At 33.0% G+C, this 25,661-nt stretch overlaps 1 protein-coding gene across 12 annotated transcripts in view; it reads left to right on the forward strand.

The window, feature by feature from the left end:
- Positions 1 to 3,606: 3,606 nt before the first annotated feature.
- The window catches only part of LOC127730293 (O-acyltransferase like protein-like), an 82,907-nt gene continuing 60,852 nt past the window's right edge, over positions 3,607 to 25,661 (forward strand). For 3 of the 12 annotated variants that reach the window (XM_052238616.1, XM_052238617.1, XM_052238608.1), the window contains exons 1-11: positions 3,607 to 4,223; positions 8,225 to 8,376; positions 10,292 to 10,382; positions 12,924 to 13,017; positions 13,929 to 14,215; positions 15,859 to 16,026; positions 17,155 to 17,251; positions 17,938 to 18,030; positions 19,159 to 19,324; positions 20,550 to 20,629; positions 22,069 to 22,173. In XM_052238616.1, the coding sequence (XP_052094576.1) occupies positions 3,653 to 4,223; positions 8,225 to 8,376; positions 10,292 to 10,382; positions 12,924 to 13,017; positions 13,929 to 14,215; positions 15,859 to 16,026; positions 17,155 to 17,251; positions 17,938 to 18,030; positions 19,159 to 19,324; positions 20,550 to 20,629; positions 22,069 to 22,173 (1,904 nt within the window). In that variant the 5' untranslated portion in view covers positions 3,607 to 3,652. Of the gene's footprint in view, positions 4,224 to 8,224; positions 8,377 to 10,291; positions 10,383 to 12,923; positions 13,018 to 13,928; positions 14,216 to 15,858; positions 16,027 to 17,154; positions 17,252 to 17,937; positions 18,031 to 19,158; positions 19,325 to 20,549; positions 20,630 to 22,068; positions 22,174 to 23,884; positions 24,006 to 25,244; positions 25,432 to 25,661 lie in introns of all 12 variants that reach the window. The other 9 variants (XM_052238607.1, XM_052238609.1, XM_052238615.1 and 6 more) reach the window with 7 other exon arrangements.

Raw genomic sequence — 25,661 nt, forward strand, 5'->3', positions numbered from 1 at the left:
GATATGGGATATCAATCCATGACTCGAAATCAGTAAATGCACAGTAAAAAAACACAAAAAGCAAATGAACTGCGCTTTTTTTTTCTGCATGTTTTTCTCAACGTCACAGTGAGGCCTTCAACACGGAACATAAAACTCTCAACTCACTGCAAGTTTAAGATGGCACCTAGCACAGGTTTGAAGGGAATTCTTTGCAAACTGAAGATTACGCCACAACTGTGAATTGAAGAACAAAGCCATGAAGTAATATCAATAAAATAAATCTGGCAAAGGAATCAAACATTTACGGTTATAACTTAGCCCGACAATCACACTGAAGCGTTCGAAAAACAATACAAACATTTACGGTCATAACTTAGCCCGACAATCACACTGAAGCGTTCGAAAAAACAATACAAACATTTACGGTCATAACTTAGCCCGACAATCACACTGAAGCGTTCGAAAAACAATACAAACATTTAAGGTCATAACTTAGCCCGACAATCACACTGAAGCGTTCGAAAAACAATACAAATATTTACGGTCATAACTTAGCCCGACAATCACACTGAAGCGTTCGAAAAACAATACAAACATTTACGGTCATAACTTAGCCCGACAATCACACTGAAGCGTTCGAAAAACAAAACAAACATTTACGGTCATAACTTAGCCCGACAATCACACTGAAGCGTTCGAAAAACAATACAAACATTAAGACAACCAACGGGCATATCGAGATATATGTTAGAACTTGGCATGCAGGAAACAACGTATGTATGGGGCCAATAATTCGGGTAGACTTTGTAAAATGTAACAACACCCACTCGGACCCGGTCTAAAAGAACATAGTAAAGTAGTACATATTTAAAACAAAATAGTTCCTACGCATAGGTGTAAATATCAAATTATGTAGAATATATTTTGGTAATTTAAGTATCAACTGAAAGACGAATGACTGATGATCCTTGTAAAACACATTTTGACTGATAATTTTGAATAGTACAAAAATTTGTGAATGACATCTAGAAAGGAGGGCATATATTACCTGTTTCTCAGATATGAAATACCTGGTTTGCATAACCCAAAGTTCCGGTAACCAGTACGGTCTGATGTGTAAATAACGGTATATTGACCCCGCCAAAGCTTTATATATTACCATGATATATTAGTAAGAATATTAGGTTCAGGTGCATCAATTTTATAAATGACAATGAGACAGCAACGAAACGACACAAAATAATTAAAAAAAGTAATGAAGAGGGCGTACGTTTTTCAACAAATATACAAGTTTCTTTAAACTAATAGTATGTCAAGGTGTAAAACACCCTATGTATAAAAAAAGTAGTTAAAACATGTTATAGTGACCACACAAGATCTGCCATCAACACTATATTCCTTAAAAAGGACAAATAACATTTAACCATGACTAAAGACAACCACTGACCAGGTTACTGACTTGGGACAACCACTGACCAGGTTACTGACTTGGGACAAACACTGCTGGAGCATGTTGCTTGCTTGATTAGTTTTTGTAGCACTCAAAAATCTTCCTTTTAAACACTTTAAATGAAACAATAAATGCTACTCAGTAGAACAATAAAAAACAGATAAGAAAAAGCATTTAACTCTATTTTACCGATATAGCAGATAACAAAAACACTCGTGCGAGAAAACAATTCAATGATAATGAATACTGTTTCAAATAATGCTTGGACGACGACGAGGGTTTTTTTTTTTAACGACCTTTACTACCCATGAAGGTCTTGCACGGTAGTGAAAGTAGAGGGACGGAACAAGGGTATGAAGAAAGGGAGGGCGTAATTTTCCGTAATGGTAAAAATAGCTCCCAGGTTAGAAAGACGTTTTTTTTTTTTAACGCCGCTTAATTTTTATATCAAGCAAATGATAACTGTATTTATTAGTTTTCATTTTATTTGCTGAGTTAACAGTATTATATGTTTACACACTTTGTACTAAAAATTTAAATTTTAAATATTTAGATTCCTTCAAATTTATATAACAGTCGCTTTCCTTTTATTTTTTACATGTACAACTGTATAATTACTAAATATTTCAATGAGATGGATTGTTTTTCTTATCAACCTCCATATTTGAACATATTTTGTAAGTACACATTGCGTTTAGAATAACCCCTATTAAAAGTACTTTTAGAATTAAATTGCTTACATCCACTTCATTTGAACTTTGGTGAATAGCTGGCTCATTGGTAATCCTACCACATCTCCTTGTTTTTATATTTATATAGCTTAAGGTTAATTAAGTAGACAATCCTTACGGTATGATTGAATGAGTTTAACATAGTGTCTGTCATTTATTGGCTGAGTGATAGACCATTGCGTACATGAATTCGTGCTCTCATTTTTGGATCACGGACAGGTCAATTTCCCCCTGGTAACGGGTATAGGAAGTACAAAATAGATAATAAACTTTCAATGGTATATTTAAATGCGCTGTAAATGTGTATTTTTTTCTTTGTGTAAATCTAGTTATTCTCTTATCAAACTTATGACAGTGATGATATCTAGTGTTGAGGTCAGGTGTAATCTTCGATTTATCATAATTGTCCATTTACTCAGACAACTATCTTTGATAAATGTCGATAAACCATATTAGGAATTCTTTACTGGTACTCCGATGCAAGTTCGTGATAGGCCACATTTTTTGGTTTACTAGCTTCAGCATCACCAATTTACAAAGTGTTATTTTCTTTGGTACGTTCTTTCATATGAATAAAAGGAGATGTGGATGGAGAAACGTCAAATAGTCAGCAACCCAACGAAACAAATACCAAAGAAATGTTTATGTGCCTTTTGTTATTTCACTGATGAGATACATAAGAGGTGCTACAAATATCTAGTCCGACCAGCCTCATACCCATGTCATGAGCAATGAACCTTTTCCATGGTTGTCCTTAATTATATTGCAATGTTTTGGTCTTTTAACGGAATTTTATGTTAATGGCAGATCTGTGTTTAATTCATTCATAACTTTTCTTGACTTAAATTTAGAACTTCGTCCAGTTGTTGTCTTTTTTAAGTAGAGTCCACTTCTCAGTTTATTGATAAATTGATATTGTAGCTATCTCTATATAATAAGAGTGTGTATGTTTGTGTGTCGTTAATCGACTTACAAACCACATTTCTCTTATGTCTTAAGAATATGCATGAAATATCTGCCACTTGACGTCAAGCCAATCTTTATTCACAGTGTAAATATGCATGCATGTTCATTCATTGAAATTTGTTTTTTTGTAATATTTCCTTACAAAGCATTTATTTGAAGTTTTCAAATTAATACTTCATAAATAATAATATTTTAGATTTTGCTTCGACTTAAGATATTTGTAAAGAGTATGGTTTTTTGAACTTTAAACATAAACAAGGCTCGAACATAAAATGTCCCCGTTTCATGGAATTACATCACATATCCCAAAAGGATTACGTTGGATATAACCTAAGATTCAAAGTACACTGGGTTATATCTTTGATAACATCTAGGCGATGACAAATTTGGTATTTACCTAGTCCAGTGAAAATATGGGACGTGTTTTTCTACCAATATATTGCGAAAATCTTGGGTAGCAGGGTTTATTATCTTGGAGTTGATTGAAAAAGTCCCCGTTGATTTCATAGAGCTGTACAACACAATGGCACAGATGAATGTCTACTGTTTCCTATTACTACTACTCAAATGTTCAGTTGCTTCAGAGGATAATTATCATAACATAATACAAAATAGTTATCAAACATTGAAAGGATATTCACGGCATGTAAACCAGACGGCTTTACTTCAAGATATCAATGCAATGAATAAAGCCCTGAATGTACGGACAATATTAGACAATCTTCAGACATTTTCAGATGAGTTGGACAAGTTCTCAGAACTATCTGATAGTGTTATAATTGGAAATACTACTAATGTTAATGGTTTTAATGTCACTTCGACTTTAAACCAGAACACAGATATTAATTCTTTGCCTACAACGGCTTATGCAACTCCTGAACAAAGTGATACCACACTTGCAAAGGATACAGCAACTGTTCACGTAACCACAGAGTCAATGGTAACAACAGTTCTACCCGTAACAGTGACTCCTTCTTATTCTCCAGTGATAACCAGTACAGCCCCACCCTTACCTAAGGTGAATGCACTCTGCTTGAACCATACTCAAAGTATTCTTGGAGGATTATTTGGAGGAAAACAATGGGCTATGCAAAGTAAGTAGAATACGAATGAAATTGATAATAGAAGTAATTCATCTCATCGGAATATTTTATTTGTTTTTGAAAGTTGTTGTACCAAGTTATAATATGACAGTCCTTAGTAAAGTTTTAATCTTATGTCATGGTTTGCCAGATCATTAATTTATTTTTGAGCTATTTTTATTTGAGAATTATGTCTGGTGAATTAACTTTAAATATATCATAACTTAAATGTGAAACATGTTATATGATCTATAACTTGAATTTGTTAACATGTTGTATAACATATACCTTAAATGTGAAACATGACTTTTTTATATTAGCCTTTATTTCATATCGGTTAAGAATTAGCTTCTCTTATTAGATAACAAGGGGCCACATGACATTCTTTATTCTTCAGTAATAATTTCTATCGGTCGTTAACAGAAAAAATCGGACCAGAAAACCGGTCGTTAACAGACTTTTACATGTTAATGACCGGTGGGGCGTGGTTTCTCTGTTTAGGGAGATGTCCCTTTAATATAACATTTTCCTGATTTCAATTTTATATTGAAGTTGTTGAATTGTTTACCATAATTTTCGTTAATTATAAAATTATAGAAAACTTTATTATGTTTTCATATACTGAAAAATTGCACTTAAATGAATGGCAGTGACTTATAATTAGCACTATGACTGGTCTTCACTCTTTCCTATAGAAATCGTACAATAACTCGAGTTTGTTTTGAACAATTTGAATTTATGAGAATTTTTAAAAACATGGTTCCTCAATGAAATAAACATAATAGTTATTGAAGAACTGGTCATTATCGTTATACATGGACTGCCCGTAAGACAATGGTATTGACTGCGACAGCAATAATGACCTTTCTCGCCTACGGCTCAGTCATTATCGCTGGCTTAGTCAATACCACTGTCCTTTGGGCAGTCCATATATCACGATAATGATCAGTTTTTTAATAACTATCATGTAATTAAGTTAACTTATTTAGTGAAAAATGTTATATCACACATAACTAAAATGAAAAACATGTTAAACATGTATCACCGAGAATAAATACAGTGTTGAACGTTTGTTCGAGTAGACCGATATTAAGGTCCGATTTTGGTCCAAGAAAACGGTTTGTTTTAGAAGTACTTAAAAGTTGCACATGATATAGGGAAATGTATTAAATCAAAAGATAAAAATAAATAAGACAAGATTTTCAATGTTATGACGTCCGCATGATAAATGTCATCATAATAAGAAGGTAAATACACATTTGTATTATAAGTTTTTTTTATTCCCTTTGTGGAAACATCCCGCACAGCCTAGAAACTAAATATCCAATAAGAAAATTTTTCTTTAAGCTTTTTACGTAATTTCACCAAATGTGTACATACCTTTCCAGTCCAAATTTACAATACTCATTAGTTAATACAAGACAAGGAAAAGTAGGACATTTTACAAGTTATGCAAACTTGATTATAACTTGTCAAATGTGAAATTTGTTTTTACTATCTGAACAACTTTAAATAAATCTAGATTGTTCAGATGGGCAATCAAAAGACTCACTTCGGGGGAAATAGATGACCAAAAATAAATAGACCAAAAGTTCACAAAATACTTTAAAGAAAACTAGATCTTGACCGACACGAACCCCGTAAAAAGGGTAAACTCAAGTACGTACTCCTGTTGTGTATGCAGTTCCTGTTCCACTAGTAACATCCGTCGTGTTGCTCATGGCAATTCAACATTCGATGACAAGCCGCATTTTAAAAAAGTCATGTAAAGGCAAACTTAAAATTATATTTTGTAATTTTCAAATTTTGGCTAAATTTTGGGCCTTATTTCGCCTATACCTTTCACACATGTATATGAATGTAAAATAGATTTATTGTTATTTTTAATTGTACAAAAATGTACATTTACCAAGGAAAGGCAATATGTTTATATATTTTATATAGAAAATTAAAAAATCGAAAGTAAGACTTGCTAGACAACGAAAATTTTAAGATAGAAATGAATTCAATTATTAGATAGCAAACTTCCCATTTACTCGTAGCAGCATATAGCGTTTTAATCTTCTAGGAATATCATTGTTTAAAAGCGACCGCGTGCACATGGAGACCCTGTATATTTAATATGAGGTTAGTACGCGTGGTTTATATTAATACACGGTTAGTAGTGGTGTTACGTCCCTAAATAAAAACAACACGGCGTTGAGGAAAATCTGAAACGTTTCACCCGGACAACAGATGAAGGTTGCAATTCTGTAAATATAGACAATGCAATTTCCCATAGGAACTCCCTTTGCGGCTAAAACTGTGACACTTTTACTATGAAGTTTCGTGAAAAATTATATCCCAGAACGGAAAGTTTATATGCACTACTATTTTATTCAAAGGTCAAAATATAGGGCTGTGCGGCATATTTTCAACATTTATATGCCCAGAACTTCTAAGAGTTTAAACTTATACTAAAATTCTATACTACCCTTACCTTCATATTTGGACCTCCTAAGAATTAAAATTTAGGCGCTACCATGTTTTTCTATACTGGTTACATTCCCAAGTGATGTCTCTATGAGAGGAAACACAGAGATCATAAATGGGAACCAGTACATTAACAAATTAACATATCTATGAATATTATATATCTCCCCAAAAGAGGCGTGGTTTGAGAAACAGCTGTATTTACAAAGTGCAACCTATAGAAGTTGTTGATAAACGATTGAAATAAATGCAGAAAATACATTGAAAGCTAACTACATGTAGTTGTTGTTGTTGGCATTTGTTTTTGTATAGACCAATGGAAGTATAGGTTCTTTATATTGAAGACTTGATCATTTGATAGGCCACTAGTCTAAATGCCACATGTTAAGATAGTCGTTAAGATAAATTCGTTACACAGTGTGCAAGTGACCCAATACGATATATATAGGGTCAGTAAATTCCATATTGGTTTTGAGCTTCGATCTCGCTCGCTACTTTGAGTTGGTATGAGTTGTTTATCACTGTACGTTTTGATTACTGTGCTTTTCTTGTTTGATCTTTTATTGCACGTTCCACAGACCGATATTAACGGGGAAGAGTTGAGATCTAAAAAAAAAAGTTTAACCACCACATCGTCATTTGTGTCATATTTTAGGAGCATGGTGAATAGTTGTTCTTTGTTATCTATCTTTTTTTTCATGTGGGACATTTGGTTTTGATGGCAGGTCTTTGATCGTTTCTGTTAAAATTCTACACAACGTTTCTAGAGTGACAAACTGAGAAACGTTATAGTTTGACAACTAGCATAGACACTTGCGTATTATCAAAACATTATCGGTTGTCCTGTAGGAGTATTTCAGTGTTTGTGTCGTAAATCCCACATCTCCATTCCGAGATTGTGTTACGGAACACATGCATGACATGTTCCATCTGTCGTATAGTCACACTTCCGTAATTCTATAAGTCCCTTCCTTCTGTATCATTATATAACATGGATTATGAAGTAATTTCTATACGTCGGTTGACATATATTTGATAAGAAATGTCTGACCCTGAAATTTACCTTTCATGCAAGAGGGTCTGGAATGGAGGTGTGTGTGGGGTTTTTCTTTTCTGATTTAAAACAAATTATGTCATTTTTCTCAATTTTGTTCGCACATTTTTCTTACTCTTTATATAAAAAAAATCCATTATTTTTTTTATATTTGTTTTTTATTACACATTTCTCTATTCTGTAAACACATTCCAACCCTCGTACATTAAAATGAAAAGAAAAATAAAGTTATACTTTTTATGTCAACGGCATGTATTATTCCAAATGTATCAAATGATCACCCTTCAAATGTTTTTTTTTAAATAAATATGTAATTTACTTGCATACAGACTTTTCCTTTTTAATTGTACAGGATATATATGATTTTACAGGTGATATGAAAATGTACCTGTTCACAGAGCTGAAATGTCTTTAACGATTAGCAAGAGAGGTAAACTGATGTTTACTTACTTAATATGAATATAATTGGTACAGTTTTCATTTTCAGTGTTGGATGCTTTGGGAAAGCCTCCTGCAGGTTTACTTGGTGGAAAATTTGCCTGGCTTGGTGATTATGACGAATGCATTGGTATAACAGCTGATGAATTCCACGGAGAATACTGTCTTGCCAAGTTTTATGTTGCATCTATTTCCAATCCAGTAAGTAATGATTTTTATATTTAAAATATCATAAAACACTTTAATTATCATTATTACATTTTCCAAAGTCATGGAGCTTTTTAAAATACATAACTAGATTTTCTGTAATCTCGATATTCAAACAACATTCCAGCTAACTATAGATTTATTTTTGTAACCCATTTCAGAATTGAAAGAAAAAAGTTCTCACCAATACGTTAGTGTTTAAGTTGGTTCGATTTACTTTTGAAGCGATAGCCTATACATTTCTTTCTAGATGTTTCTGTCAGTTGAGGGTTATTCCGAAGACCGCTGACGTCATTCAATGCGTTCCGAAAAGAAAATTTCAACCAATAGCGGAATTTTAATTTTGACCACATCAATTTTGATGCAGATATTCGCAGACTAAAATGGAAATTATAGTAAAATAGAATGCTTTTAGTAGATATTAAACAGGGAATAATGAACTCTTTTAGCAAAAAAGGATTGGATCGGGGTTCTGTGTATTCATAAGATTTGTATTTCTCTCCTTACTCTTGAATGGTTTGGTGGTATTTTCCGAACCAAATGGTTCATTACAATATAGTATAGTAAGATAATAAATATTGCATCCAAAAACACGTACAGCAAACGTTGTTGATGTTTGAAATAACAACGAGATTTAATTGCTGTAAACAGATTTTTGTTACCTCTGTCCGTCTATCCGTCTGTCCAATATAGGTTGCATGGTGTGACATGTGTACATGACAGTTTTTGTATTCTATATTTAGCAAGGTGTTAGTACATATACTTATAATGTGCATATTATAATCAGGATTTTGATTTTCTTTAAGATTTCCACAAATGGCAGAATGTTGAACTCTGTCATTTTTTGAGTAAGTTAAGCATACAAGATACATTGTTTGTCCGGATATTTACTCTTACAGTTTTCAAGGTACAACTTGTTTTTTCTATATTACGCTGTTACAACATTTTTTTTTATGTCAAGTGTTTGATCATATATAAAAGTTATGCAAATTCACAGGATTTGGGTTTTCTTCAAACATTCCACAAATTACAGAATGATTAACTTTGTCATTTGTAGTGAAATTATTTATGCAGGATACATGGTGACTCCGGCTGACTATAGTTATTAATCTAGGACTTTTATATTATGCAGGATACATGGTGACTCCGGCTGACTATAGTTATTAATCAAGGACTTTTATATTATGCAGGATACATGGTGACTCCGGCTGACTATAGTTATTAATCTAGGACTTTTATATTATGCAGGATACATGGTGACTCCGGCTGACTATAGTTATTAATCTAGGACTTTTATATTATGCAGGATACATGGTGACTCCGGCTGACTATAGTTATTAATCTAGGACTTTTATATTATGCAGGATACATGATGACTTCGGCTGACTATAGTTATTAATCTAGGACTTTTATATTATGCAGTGTATTATAACATATATTAAGACTCTGCTTATTATCATTATTTTGATTTCCTTTTAATTTCCAGTAATGACAGAATACTTTACCTTTTTGGGCGGGCTTCAAATGTGTCTTTAAACATTGTATTTCAACATGGAATTGAGAATTGAAACGGGGAATATGTTTCCTAAATCTTATGTTTGTGGGAATATAATAGCCATGCAAACAACGAAAGCAACATGTCTGTCTAGTTGACATCTGAATTTCAGTTTAGCTGTAATAATACATTGTTCCTTCAAACATGCAGTTTATAACAACATTTAGATGGAAGAAATAAAGAGGATGACTTATCAAATACAGATCACATGTTTTTAAAAGATTCACAGGAAAAGGAAAAAAGGGGGAGGGGGGTGTTTCTTCCGGTTACGAATCTTTCTTTTTTGTCCTAAATTTTAATTATGAAAATAATACATAGCATGATATTTCTTTATTTCAAATGATATTATTTCAGTTAACGAAAGCAAAAGGAATGGAAATTAGAGTCGGGATGTGTTTGCCGAATACCTGCTCTATTTCAGATATAAAAAATCTTTTCAACTCCGGTAGGTATATAATTATATTTATGCCAAGGGAAAACTATTGTTTTAAACATTGAGGAAATAAAGAATACAAAAAGTAATCGATAAATTGTATGCATAAATGCATTTTGCTTCACTATCTTTAAATTTTCGTTACTGTGTATTTAGTAGAAACGGAGGAAAAAAGTTAACTGTATGTCGCGCCGAAGCTGCTTTCCTGAAGTTTCCGTCATCTTGATGTATCATATAAAAATAAAAGAAGATACCAGGGAGGCTAGGTTTGCAGAAACATACATCGAAGAACAAAACACATAACAGCTGAAAAACGTTAAACATGAGCAGCACTAAACCTAACAAAAACATGTGTGAACATAAATGTTGTAGAATTGATGGTTGGGTGGATTAATGTTTCACGTCTAGTGGCAAATATAACATGCATATCAAGATGTGAACATGTGAAATGATTAGAAAACTGCTTTGTACCAGACCGATACTTTGAATCGAATTTTAACGTGCTAGTTCACTAGGTAACAGTCCGCTTTAAGACATGTCGACCAACCCTACATATTATTCAGACTCCGAGTTGACCAGACTTTGCTCTTACACCTATATGCCAAAATGCTTTCGGGAGAAGCATATTAAGTAGGTAGTAGGTATTCCTATGGGCACTAATTGCGACCCTTTAATAGCAGAATTATTTCTGTATTGCTATGAATTACAGTTTATGGCCAAACTTAGTAAAGACACGTCATTGTTACATTTGGTTGACACATTCAACAATACCTACCTTTATCTTGATGATATTTTTCGTTAAATAATCCAGAGTTTTCTTAATATACTACCGAAATTTACCCAAAGGAACTTACTTTAGATAAATCTAACATAAACAGCAGTAGTTGTCCTTTTCTAGATTTAGACATTTCAATTTCTGAAGAAAAACTCCATACTAAAATTTACGACAAAAAGATGATTTTTCATTCCCTACTGTTAATTTTCCTTTTTTAACGGCGATGTTCCTTTGGCTCCATCATACGGTGTTTATATATCCCAACTCGTTCGTTATGCCCGTGTGTGTAGTGATATCATAGATTTTAACGAACGTAATCAATGTATCATTGGTAAATTATTAAGTCAGGGATTTCGTTACCATAAATTACTTAAAACATTTACTAAATTCTTCCATAGATACAAAGATTTGATTAGTAAATTTGGCTGTACTTGTAGAAAACTTATCAAAAACGGTATTTCACATCCTAAATTTTACGGTAATATTGTACTTAAAGCGCGGATATCACTATGTGATCCGTGTAAACTCATCGAATGTGTTTTAATTGATTATAGTCTCTGATGCATGATTTTTTATTAATAATTGTTTTTGGCTTTTAACTAGCTTTCAGTAATTGCGAGTACTCTCAAATTGTACTTTCGTGTTAATTTGACTTGTTGACACAATTTGTAATGCATTTCTGTAATTCAATGTTTACTTATTTTGTGTTATATCTCGTCTCACTATTTTTAATATGTACCATATATTTAGTATAACGATAAATTTTCACTTCTGTACTCGAACTCTGAAAACAAATTTATTAATTTTGTAAAAAATGTTTACTTCTGTACTCCTAACAACAAAATTATTATATTTAAATTTACCTGTGTACATTGTTTTATTTTTAAAACGCCATTTTGTCCCAGGTAAGAGTTTTTTTTTTGTCTTATTGACACTCTTCCTACATCTTTTTTATTACTACCTGTAACGTCTAAATACAATATTAAAACGTAGATGCCTATATATTGTAGGTGCCTGTATAATATATAGGCACATACGTTTTAATATTGTATTTATATTGTGTCATAGATCAAACTTATTCGTTCAGTGTATGTTTACTTGTTTTTGTTTAAATGTCTTTTTGATCGAGTTAAGCTATTTCAATTGGTATTTTATAATGTGTCTTGTTGTAATGTTACACTACTGTCTCAGGTTAGGGTGAAGGGTGGCGCCTGTTAAACGTTTAAACCTGCTGCATTTTTATGCACCTGTCCTAAGTCAGGAGCCACTGTTCAGTGGTTGCCGTTTGTTGGTGTGGTTCATAGGTTTTTCTCGTTTCTCGTTTTTTATATAGATTAGACCGTTGGTTTTCCTGTTTGAATTGTTTAACACTAGTCATTTTGGGGCCCTTTATAGCTTGCTGTTCGGTGTGAGCCAATGCTCCGAGTTAAAGGCCGTACTTTGACCTATAATTGTTAGCTTTGTATACATTGTGACTTGGATGGAGAGTTGTCTCATTGGCACTCATACCACATCTTCTTATTTATAAGATACTTATTTTTAAGACTTTGGTTTGACATGGCCGGGAGTCAAATCTACTTCCACCTTTACTCGGGACGATTACGCTACCATGGCATCCATGAGGTTGTCGCTATGGTAAGCAGTTAATGTTCCACTTGTTAAACACATTGCTTCTCAGATAAAATGGTATCCTTTACGTAGTTATAAGATGTGTAGCATCGTAAACATACTAAACTTCATTTACAATATCACTATATAGCTTTTGTACTTGTTTTCAGTTTTACCTAGGATTTCAAATAACACAGTATTTGCTACTGGTGGAGATTGCAAGAAACCTGACCAACCTATTGATTTTAGAGCAAGAATAGCATTGTAAGTTTTTGAAATTTTTCAAATGTTTTTTTTAAAATTTTTTTAATCTTTTTTGGACACTTTTATGCTTGTTTTAGAAGTACATAAATATCTTAAAGATTAATTTTATACATTTTTACCTTTTTTGATATGTATTTTTGAACCGATATACATTGTATCAGGAGTTTCAAAACACGCGTTTTAAATGCTTCATTATTTGTTTCAGTTTTGAAATTATAATAACATTTTGTGTTACATAAGGAGACAACAAATTCTTGATACCAAATGATATGGATATAAGCAACTATAGGTCACCGTACGGCCTTAAACAATGAGCAAACCCAATACCGTATAGTAAGCTATAAAAATGCCCGACATGTCAAAATTAGAAAAACTTCAAACGATAAAACCAAAGGCCTGACCTATGCGAAAACAATAAACGACAAATATGACAGACAATAAACAACAGCAACCACTGAAATACAGTCTTTTGACTTGGGACAGCCACATAAAGAATGGGCGGACTAAAACATGATTTACATTTTTGGCTTTCCAAACATTTTTGTAATACGTATTACGGACTATTTAATGAAAAATCAAAAGTTTCTCGTTTGAATTTTTTCGCATTTTTTTTTCATGTCTGGACCTTTTATTACCGACTATACAGTATGGTACATATCCTTAGATTTATATTTATAAAGACTTTTAATTGTTCAGGATTGGTACAGTTGCTTTTTGTATTGGGCTGTTTTCTGCTCCTTGGTCGGGTTGTTGTCTCTTTGACACAATCCCCGTTTCCATTCTCAATTCTATTTGATAAACATGTGTTGTAGACGAAGAATAAGTATTACGTGGTTTATAAGTTGGCATGAAGACATTGCATACTAATAATTTATTGTGATTATGTTAATATGGAACCGTTTTCTTTGTAGCATTATAATAGGTGTACTTGTTGGACTTGCGATCATAGCTACCACGTACGATATTATTATTCAACACATGTCTAAACCAAAGAAAAACAGTTGGGATCTTTTCGATGGACATGCCACGACATATGATTCAGCGGGTAATGGGCATGTTAATAACGGATATGAAGGCGAAAAAAATGGACCAATCAGCGATTTATCTGGCCAAAAGCACAAATATCAATTTAAAGAGCCGGATAGGTCAATGTCAGTTGAAGATCCGTCCACAACTCAGTACAAACCACATGAACCAGGTATAGTATTTCCTTAGGTACCGACCATTCATCTTTGAGGGTTTTTTCTCGTGAGAAACAGTTTTGCTCCCGACTTTAATAAAAAAAAAACGCATTTTTGTTTTGTTTTCAAAAACATACACGAACAAGAAATTTCACTGAAACTCAATGCTACAATTAATTTCCCCCTTATTTTAAATGGTAACGAACTATTCTTTTTTTTAATCATTTTAGTCAATTTATATATAAACACAACCTATCTATTAAAGATCGTTAAAAATAACAACGATGTCATCTATACTTATTTGGTAGACCTGATTTGTGTTTCGCTCACCCCAACAAACGGATAAAATATTACAGAATGACTGTTGTCCTTGAAAAGCAACAATGCACAGTGTAGTTTGTTATATTTACTTTTCATTATTTTGGTTTGATTATCTTTTGAAAAGTGTAAAAAAGAAAATTACTTCTTTTTTGACATCTTCATATTTTTTTCATTAATTCTTTTTTCCGAGTAAGCACTTGGTCAGTAAGAAAAAAACCTCACCTCACCTCACCTATCCTCTTCATGCCGGTCGGCATTTAAGGCTCTGATACATTTTTTCCATTTCACAAGGTCTTTAGCTGCTGTTCTTGTTGTAGCCCAGCTGTTCCATCCGAGTGATGTTCGTTCTGTCTCTACAGTCCGTCTCCAGGTGGTTTTGGGACGTCCAACTTTCCTTTTTCCCTCTGGTTTCAATGTCAGTGCAACTGAACATATACTGTTGGTATCCATCCTTAGTACATGGCCAATCCATCTCCAATGCCGTTCTATTATGTCATCACTTAGCTTCTTTGTTCCAGCTCTTATGTGGAAGTTTTCGTTTAATAAAGTATTGGGCCACCTTATTTTCAGTATCTGTCTCGGACATCTATTTTGGAAGGTGTTCAATTTCTTTTTGTCTTGTTCAGTTGTTTTCCAGGTTTCACATCCATACAGTAGGACTGATATGACTAAGCTGTTAAATAACCTAACCTTTGTTTTAAATGACAGTACTGGTGATCTCCATATTTTTCTTAACCTGCTGAATTGGCCTTTAACTTTCTTGAACCTGTTGTCCATGTCATTGTCACAGCCACCCTTTGCTGTAACTATTCCTCCTAGGTAAGTGAAGGTATCGACATCCAATTGTTTGCTTCATGACATGGTCAATGGCTAACAAAAATAAAAAGCCAGACATCATGTATCCTTGTTTTACTCCTGTTTTTACTTTAAACCATTCCGACTGTATTCCTTCGTCTATGACTGCAAACTCAAATGAATCGTAAAATAGTTTTAAAATTGTGATGAGTTTGTCTGGGATGTGGTAAGCTTTTAAGATGAACCATAAGCTTTCCCTGTGGATGGAATCAAACAACTTTTCAAAGTCTACAAAGTTGATGTACAAACTGTATAAAGGAGCATACAATTCAGAACATTGTTCAAAGTGAAGAGTTGTTCGGTAGTGCTTTTCCCCCTTCTGAAGTCCGCTTGTTCTTGTCTTAGCTCGTCATCTATTCCTTCCTGACTATTTGTAACCATCATTCTTAGTTTATGACAGTTGCATTTTAGCGATTTCAACACTCTATGGCGTCCTTACACAAAAAAATATAAATTCAGCATTTTTGTACTTAATGTGTTTCAGGATTTCTTGGAAAGTTACTGCTGTCATTTTCTGTTTACACAAATGGAGCTAAGATATTGAGTACAAACCAAGGTTCTGGCACGCTAACCGCTGTCAACGGTATACGGTTTATCAGCATGAGTTGGGTTATTCTAGGACACACATACGCGTTTGGCTTGTACTCAGTAGGTAAGTTTCTAGTTGTAGGTATAAGAAGATGTGGTATGAGTGCCAATGAGACAACTCTCCATCCAAGTCACAATTTATAAAAGTAAAGCATTATAGGTCAAAGTACGGTCTTCAACACGGAGCTTTGGCTCACACCACACAGCAAGCTATAAAGGGCCCCAAAATGACTAGTGTAAAACAATTCAAACAGGAAAACCAACGGTCTAATTAATCTACATAAAAAACGAGAAACACTTATGAACCACACCAACAAACGACAACCACTGAACAACTGGCTCCTGACTTAGGACAGGTGCTTAAAGATACCACATCTCTTTGTTAAACCTATAACATAAACTCCAACAACTTGTTTCACGGGATTTTTATGTTCCACAATCTAGATAAGATTGAAAATAAAAGTGTAAAACCATTCAAACGAGAAAACCAACACATATATATATATTGTCAGCATAAAAATCTAATTCTTACACTGTTGGGTTTAATTTTCAGACTTATATACATATATAAACGTCTAACATAAAATACACAAAATACACAAACTGGTCTGTTTTCCCTTATTATTGACATTTGAAATGATAATCCAACGTTGGATAAGACCTTCAACCAACTTTCAAGATGAAAATAAAATTGCTGTTCCTTTTATCTATATTTATTTCCCATTATAGTCTTCAGTTATTTTATTTCCCTTGTTATGTGTCTCACCATAAACTGAGAAGTTTTAAATTAGCAAATACATATTATCATTATAATTATAATCTAAATTGTTTTAGCATAACATAGTTGCTTCACGTTCATATTTTATATGATAGAAGCATTTGTTTTCTGCTAAAACCAAAAAAAAAAGGCACTTGTTTTGTTGTTGAGATTTACACAAGTGTATATTAATCAGATACATTACACGGGAATCGTCCAATTTTCCACCGATGTAATAAATGTTATGATAGAGTCGGAGATCAAAAGTGTTTGACACCACGAAAATAACGCTGCTATATATTTCATAGAAAAAAAACTTTTTTTCAAATTATCCTGAAGTTATTACTTTTCCTATTTGAATGATATCTTTTATCATGTTACCCATCTTTATCTAATTGTAATAATACAGATGTATTATCATTGCTCGCAATTAAGGTAATATTGGTACGCTTTATGGAGCACTGATAAAGAGAAAAACCTTCATGGCCATTATCAATGCTGAGGTATCAGTAGATACCTTCTTCGCTTTAAGGTACGTAAGGTATCTCAAAATGAATGTAGAAATAATTAATAAGATAAGATGGGGGAAACAATAAAAAAGCAAAATATTTAAACAACAAACATATAAAATAATATTACTATTTGAATACCAAAGTGACTTTGTTTGTAATTTTAAAATCATTGAAACCAGGTGTAAAAGAGAGGCGACAGATACAAAATGGATAGTCAAACTCATAAGATGAAAATGCTTTTGCAAAAACCGAAAAACGACCAAAGGACAAACAACAATAAACAAATCACAACATAGAAAACTACGGACTAAGCAACACAAGCGACACTAAAAACCGAGGGTGATCTCAGGTGCTCTGGAAGGGTAATCAGATCCTGTTCCACTAGTGACACCCTTCGCATTGCTCATGTAAGTACAAACCCAGTTATAAATTTATTTCGGTAGGTCTCATTCGAGGAAAAGATGACGCGACTGTGGTTACGACAATTAGAACAATTCCGTCGTCATCTGTGTAAATCGACAAATGAATCATTGCAAAAATAAAGAAAAAATGTACAGTGCATGCTTCAAAAAGACACGAATGCCATTAATAAAAATGAAACAAGCTTAGGACATTTATTCCAACTTGAATGTTTCATTTTCTTAAAAGTGTCAGTTTAGTTGAAAAAAGATCTGTAATTACATTTAGTACATTTACATTATTTTAGTGGTACCTTACTAACATACGTAGTTCTAAATCAACTGAAGAAGCAAAAAGGCAGACTGAATTGGTTTATGTTTTATTTTCATCGGTTTTGGAGGTAAGAAATAACATCAAATGTTTTATCCGTCAACTCAAAAAATCATATGATCGTTTGGAAGTTTATGCTCATTTACTGATTGCCAAGCATATTTACTAATATTTCTCACTAAGTAATACATCTAAATTAAATGGTATATGTAGACATACATATATTGATTGTTTTGAAGGTACCACAATTAAATATTTTATTATATATTTGCATAGTATGATAATTTGTGATCGAATGTTGGTGATAAATGCATTTTTCATTGAATATAATGAATTTTATTGTTTGTTCTTAATCGAAGGAGACCTACAATACAAAGTGTGTCTATCTGTCCGTCCGTCCGTTCATCATTCTGTCCGTCACACATTGTTTTTGCTTTCTACCATTAAAGCCCATTTGAGTTCATAAAAGGAAATTGACAGGATTACTCACCAGTCCACTATTGCAAGGCATGTCTCGTACATGGCAGAAATCCGTACATTGAAAGTCATTGTCAAAAACTATAAGTTGTGCACATTTTAAAAATAAATCGTTTCGTTCTACAATTTTAAAAGCCCTTGGAATTTGATTTTAAAAGTTGGTAGATTATTCACCAATACAAGAAGATGTGTCGCGTACGAGGAAGATAAATGTATATTGAAATTCAGGGTCAAAAGCTCAGTTCAACTTAGCTTTTCCTGTGCATATGTACAAAAATCGTTTCCGCTCTTTAACTTTTACAGGTTATATGTTTGCATTATCCGTCATACAAATTGACAATCAGTCAGAATGTGATAATCGGGAATAGGACACAATCGGTAATTTACAGGTCTGACGTCCATTCTGGTATTACAAAATCTTAGAGATGGTGACCGTAAACCTTTCAAAAAAGTTGTTTCGATGTATGTATATTTAGTCATGTTATTGCCATCATTATTATTGTGGTTATTATGTTTTTTGTACATGTACTGTTTGTGATTGATTGATTGATTGGTGACTGCTTTGCGCCGCATCAGAGTAAAAAGGATATATCGCGGCAATGTACTGTTGGAATATATTAATTCAATAACATAGTATGTACAACACTTAAATCTTTTTAAAACATACATTTGATCAACTGATGTTGTCAACAAGAGATCAATTTTTTTTACCGTATAACAGGTTAACCCCTCCATATATGCTAATTATGATGGTGCAGATATGTATCTCTAAATATCTGGGAAGCGGACCCATGTGGTCAACCGATGGCTTCGAAAAGAAGTACTGTAAAGATACGTGGTGGTGGAATCTATTATACATTAATAATTTCAAGACAAGTGCAGAAGAGGTAAATTTATTAATTTTGAGATTGGATGGGGTGAGATTGGGTTGAACGAAAGTAATGGAGATGTGTGGTATAGGTCCACGAACACGCAACCAAAAGACAAACAAAAATCCTAAGACTTCTATAGGTCAACATGCGGTCATCAACAGTAGACCGACCAGTGTATATGCAATGTGTCTGGCTCTTACTGTATAATTCGTCCGAGTCTAGAAACGTTGTGAATACAAGTAAACCATCGTCAACGGAAGAATTTTCAAGCATTCTTTTCTAAACGACATTACATGAAAACTACGAGACTTCATCTATCATATTTGAATAAGGATTTAGTGTTCACTACAAGCGCTCACAATAACATATGTTCCGCTTGCGAAGACAAACTAGGTTAATTGTTCTGTGTATCAACACTTAAATGAACAAAATTTATATGATCACAAAGATTAAAATGGAAAAAAAAGTCAAGAAAACGTTTGTGGTCTTATCCCTTCAGTCTAACTGATAACATGATGAAAAAAGTAGAACATATCTAAAAATTCAAGTCATCATCTGATATTATGGACCAAATCCCCAAGTAGATATCATAATTTTTTGTCAATCTAGAATATATATCGTCTAAAACAACGAAAAGCATAATCAATTTGTTTACACAATTTCATTCACTGATCTTTTAAGATTGTAATAAAATGCCACTGAAGGAACTTATTTATCAAGTCGATTTGTTACCATTTATTTAGCTTACCCTCATATAGACAGGCCAGAACATCACGTACATCATCTTTAAAACTTAAATATGTTAAAGAGGGATATATTTTGTCAATTTGTAAAGAATATTAAAATATTGTTGTTGTCAAAACGTATCCTTCATTAATACCTATATTATCTTACACCTTACCTTCAAAAGGCCTAGTTGAAATATACTGAAATCAAAATTCCAAGTTTGTTGATAGATATATACGTATATATTATTACAGATAAAATTGATAAAACTTTATTTATGCATCAGTGAATAAAACTGCCATAAAATGTTGATACTTAATTTTGCTAGTCTTATGAATACGAATACTTTTGTAGACATAACAACAGGAATATTAAAATAGCATATCACATTTTATGATATATATATTCAATATTGAAATATATATTATTATAAAAATTTTAAATAATTCATAATAAGAGTGTTTAAATACAAATGCAGTTAAGACAAAAAATTGTATTGTATTCAACATTTCAGTGTTTTGCCCATGCTTGGTACTTGGCAAATGATATGCAGTTTTATGTTATAAGTCCACCTATTCTGCTTGCTCTTTATCAGTAAGTACATATTATTTGATATCACATCTAATTTTCCTTATTTTTAAACTTCTTTAATGGTTTTCAATGATACGCAACTTTCCTCGCTTTTGTTAATACCTGTATTGTTCCTGCCGTGCATTTGTACATAGGGTGGGGTTTTTTTTATCGAGTACTAACCACTGTAATTGGTATCATGTTTGTCTCTAATCTTTGGTGGGCTTATAGGGTTTATTGGTATACCACATGTTTATAGGAACTAATTGAAGCTGCAAAACAGAGACCACCCGTGGATCCCGAATCTCCATTTCATTTCTAAAACATAGCATCAACAGTCCAATGACGCAATCAAATATTTACGAGTATTAAGCATGTGACCATGAGTTTTCAATAAGTTGACCAACCACATAACAGTTGTACACCTCTCCAAAAAAAAAGTCCTCAAATCTTAAAAGAAAGATAATAAATTAAGGCGACAGTAGTTTACCGATGTTCAAAGCTAGTAAATCGATAACGAAGAGACAAATCAAGGTAACAAACAAAAACTGAGGGAATGGCATTAACTCCAAAAGGAGCGAGATCGGGTCCTTCGACAGGATAAGCGACTCCTGATATGTATGCATCACCTGCCATGTAAATCCACTCTCAGTCAAAATTTCACAATCGGAAATAGAACACAATCGGTAAAATTACAGATTAGACGACTATGGTGGTATCTAAATATCTAAGACCGCGAAACTATGTGGCTAGTGAGTTAAGACACCTACACATTGTATTGGTCAGAAAATTCGTGGTGGTGGCCGTTAAACATATGAAGTGTCCATTTCATTCGTTCTTCCTCATAACTCTGTTGGAAAACATAGCTTTTAAGATCGAAAACAAAAGAAAATAACCCATTACGTAAATACAACGTAGTTCTGAAATAGATTCGCTCTTTGGACATTTGACAATACTAATTCGATAGGAATTGCAAATACTAGAACACAATTATATCATTTAAAACCAAAAATACATCAGACAATCGGTGATTGTTACCGACAAACAATATGAAAATAACTACAACAAAACAGAAGTACTAGTATGATTGCATGGTTGTTGCTTGTTTAACTATGTTTTAATAACTCATTCTTAGCATAAAGATGAGTGGTAATCAACTGAAAATTACAAACCTACAAAATTATTTCTTTTTTTTTCAATTAAAACATATATAGTTCGTATAACCTGAAATTCAAACAAAAGTGATCGCTTTTTCTACATAGCGTTTACTTTGCCCACAAATATTATAAACATGACAACAGCAGAAAAATGAGGATGCTAAAGTTAATAAACATTAGGAATATCCCATATAACTTCTAGATATCATCATTATATCAATTAACTTAATATAAAGCTATATCTTGACACATATTTAGTAAAACTAGTCGTTAAAAATGTTTGCAAAATTCATCCTTTATTTTCAGTTCTAAAATAGCTGGGACTATTGTTACTCTCGTATTATGGGTAGGAACAGCCATATCAACAGCAGTTATATCTGTGCAGAAGGACCTTCGTGTAAATCCATTTAGGTGAATATTTAGATTTTTTTTTTCACTTGTGATAAAGGAACTTATGACCTTTTTCAATTTATATTTTATAAACGGAAAAACATTCCGTTTATTTGAGCAACCAAAGTATCTGCATTGAATTATCCCCAAGAAATAACCGAATAGAACTACTGAATAGACTGCAAGCGTTGTTGTCTGCTCTTTGGTCGGGTGACTGTTGTCTGCTCTTTGGTCGGGTTGTTGTCTCTTTGACATATTCCCCATTTCCATTCTCAATTTTATGCAAGCGGTATAGTTGAACACATAATTTATGTTCAGGAAATAATTGTACACTCCTGAATCTACAGCAAGGAAATATTTACACAATTTCCTGACATCTTAGAAAAAACATTTTGATATACAGGATTTTCAGATCACATTCAGATTTAATCAACCATTTTGTAGCAGAAAGCCTTTTTGATAATATTTTTTGTCGCTCATTGTGTCTCACAGAAGCGTATAACTGACAATTTTTACGTTTCCAAAACAAACTTAAAAAGATATTTTCCCCTACTAAATATCTAAGGCTGAAACTCCTTCATGTAAAGATGACTTTTGTAAGTCTTTTAACGTCTACTTTGAATGCATTGGTCATCCATGGTCTACATATCTACAGTTCAAATATTATAATTTAGTCAAAGAACTTTTCGCAGTCCATGAATCCTCATAAGTGGTATTAATACCAGCCAAGACGCCCCAAAAAGAGGGACGAAAGATACCAGAGGGACATTCAAACTCATAAAGTAGCAACACCAGTACACCAATTTTGAACTTAATTTGCAATTTTGATCTGAACAGCTCTTGAAAAAAATTGAACAATAAATTATTTTGTCATTTCAATCTTTCATTTAATTTTGAAACTTATCCACTGCAGTTAATTTAGGACTGTTTCGACCACATAATGGATTATTGGAAAACCGAAAGAACAGAAATGGACTGACTGCAAACCAAATGTTGAAACAGTTCTGAATTTACAAGAAGAAATATCTGAAAAAATATTAAACCCTTATCGAGACATTTCAAGTTCAAAATTTTTCAGATAATGTTTAGATCAAAATGGCCGAAACAGACTAAAATTCATTTACTAGTGTACCATTTCAATACTGCATTACTATTCCCGAATCGTTAATATATCTCACGAACGCTGTAAAAGAGAGGCGATATATACCAAAGGTATAATTAAACTCATAAGTCAAAAACGAACCGACAATGCCATTACAAAAAACGAAAAACCACCATAAGACAAACAACAGTATACAAAATACAACATAGAAAACTGAAGACTGAACAACACGAATCTCACCGAAAAACGGGGGGGGGGGGGGGGGGATCTCAGGTGTACATTCCAACCAGGTATGGTTTATATTTCTACAAAACACTGCAGAAAAAGTCCCGCTTGCGATAAATTCGTTATACAGTTCACTTCTGACCCCCTACGGACCATAGAGGGTGAATAAAATCCATAGAGGATGGATTTTACTAACCCTCTATGGATCCGTAGGGGGTCAGTAGCGAACCATATAACTTATAATGGTCAACCAACTCGTGATGACGTCCATACAAATTTTGAAGGAATGATTTCAATTTCACCAATTGGAACTCTTAGTTTATAAGCTTCCTTGATATATTTCTAAATACCTGTCGTGATAATATAAACAATCTAATTTTATCAACTTTATGTATACTTTTTCAGTGGAGGTGACTATTTTGATGCTTATTATCAAATGCCGTACTGTCGAATTGGACCATACCTGGTTGGAATGTACACAGGCTACATTCTTTACACAACGAAATGCAAATGTAAAATAAATAAGGTAAGACAGTTTGAGGATAGAGGCAATTAAAATTTCAATTACACCACAACAGTAATACTTTTTCCATGGTAGCATATATTTTTTGGAATGAAAAACGGATTAACACAATATGCTTATATGGAAATATTACAATCCTGGTGATGATATCATGTCACAAAACAAATGCTTATGATGTGTGCTAATAATATAGGCTAGTCCGTGTACAGATTGGTCTCGCTCCTTTTCGATTTTGTTTGTTGCCTTGATTTGTCTCTTACTAATCGATTTACGATAATTGAATATCGGTAAATTACTGTCCCCCAGTTTTTGTGGGTACAGACTGGGAAAGGCGAAGCCTAACATAACCTAAACTCCACATTAGAATGGGATTTAGTTTGTGCAATGTCTACTTTGAATTTTACATATGTGTGTAATTGTGTACAAAGAACAAGCAATTTATACTGAAATAAAACCAAATATTCGTTGCGAGTTTATGCAGTAAAGTCACGTTTACTTCATGTTTTTAAGTTCACAACGCATTAACAAGACCATTTCACAAGTTAACCCGAAGAAACTTGCTGTCTAGTTATAAGCTTTCTATTTACATTTACATGGAGGATATTCCTGTTTTAAAATCATTTCAACACATATCGTTTGTTTTAAATAACATTAACGGTACTAGTTTTACTGCACCAGATGCGCATTTTGACAATAATTGGTACCGCAAATGTTATTCGACAATTAATGTCTCTTCAGTGATGCTCGGGACATCAAGATTGCTATTAGTGTTAATAAAAACAGGGATAAAAAGAAAGAACGCAAAATTAAGGACCAATCTAACTCCCTCAGGTAAAGTATTAAACAATGTAGTCAATGGCCTTTTTAAATCAACAGAAAATATATTTGCATATTTTTAAACCTTGACAGATTCCTTGGTCTTTTTTCTGGTTCAAATTGTTAAGAGATTAGAGTTTTTATTGTAATAAAGGGACTACATTGTGATTAAACTTCTGAAGTTTTCCTCTAAAGATAAGTATATGTTTCATTTAACTCTATGATTACACATCGACCCGTCAACGGTTTGAACAATCACTGAATATATTTTACTTGTCGAATTGGGCATCTAATGCAGTAAAATTGGTGCCATTCAATGTTATTTCATAAAACCTACAGAAATAGGCCATGCGCAGTTTTATCAATCATCAAATAAAGCTGCACATTACTGCTCTATACTTATATATACTGCATTCTTTGTTTCAGTTTGTAAATATAACTATATGGGCGGTGTTTGCTGCGTCAGCATTAGCTGTACTTTATGGTGTATATGACGATATAAATGGTGATCAGTTATCTACAGGTGTTGCCGCACTGTACAATGTCTTACACAAAACAGTCTGGGGTGCTGCTGTCTGTTGGGTGATATTTGCATGTGCTACTGGAAATGGAGGTAAGTTTCTTAGTATATGTAAACACCATAAGTGTGTCACTGATTAAAAACAGTACATGTAATAATTTAGAGCAGTTGCAATTGTCAAGGGATTATTCAAGACCTTAAATAAAACACAAATAGATGTTCTAATAGTCTGTCGCTAAACAAATCAATCGGACAAGAACGAAATAATTCATATCACCTGAAACTATCAAAAGATCAAAATAACATTTATTACAACAGGCGTG

The sequence above is a fragment of the Mytilus californianus genome, unplaced genomic scaffold (genome assembly GCF_021869535.1).
Source record: "Mytilus californianus isolate M0D057914Y unplaced genomic scaffold, xbMytCali1.0.p SCAF_2, whole genome shotgun sequence".
Taxonomy (NCBI): domain Eukaryota; kingdom Metazoa; phylum Mollusca; class Bivalvia; order Mytilida; family Mytilidae; genus Mytilus; species Mytilus californianus.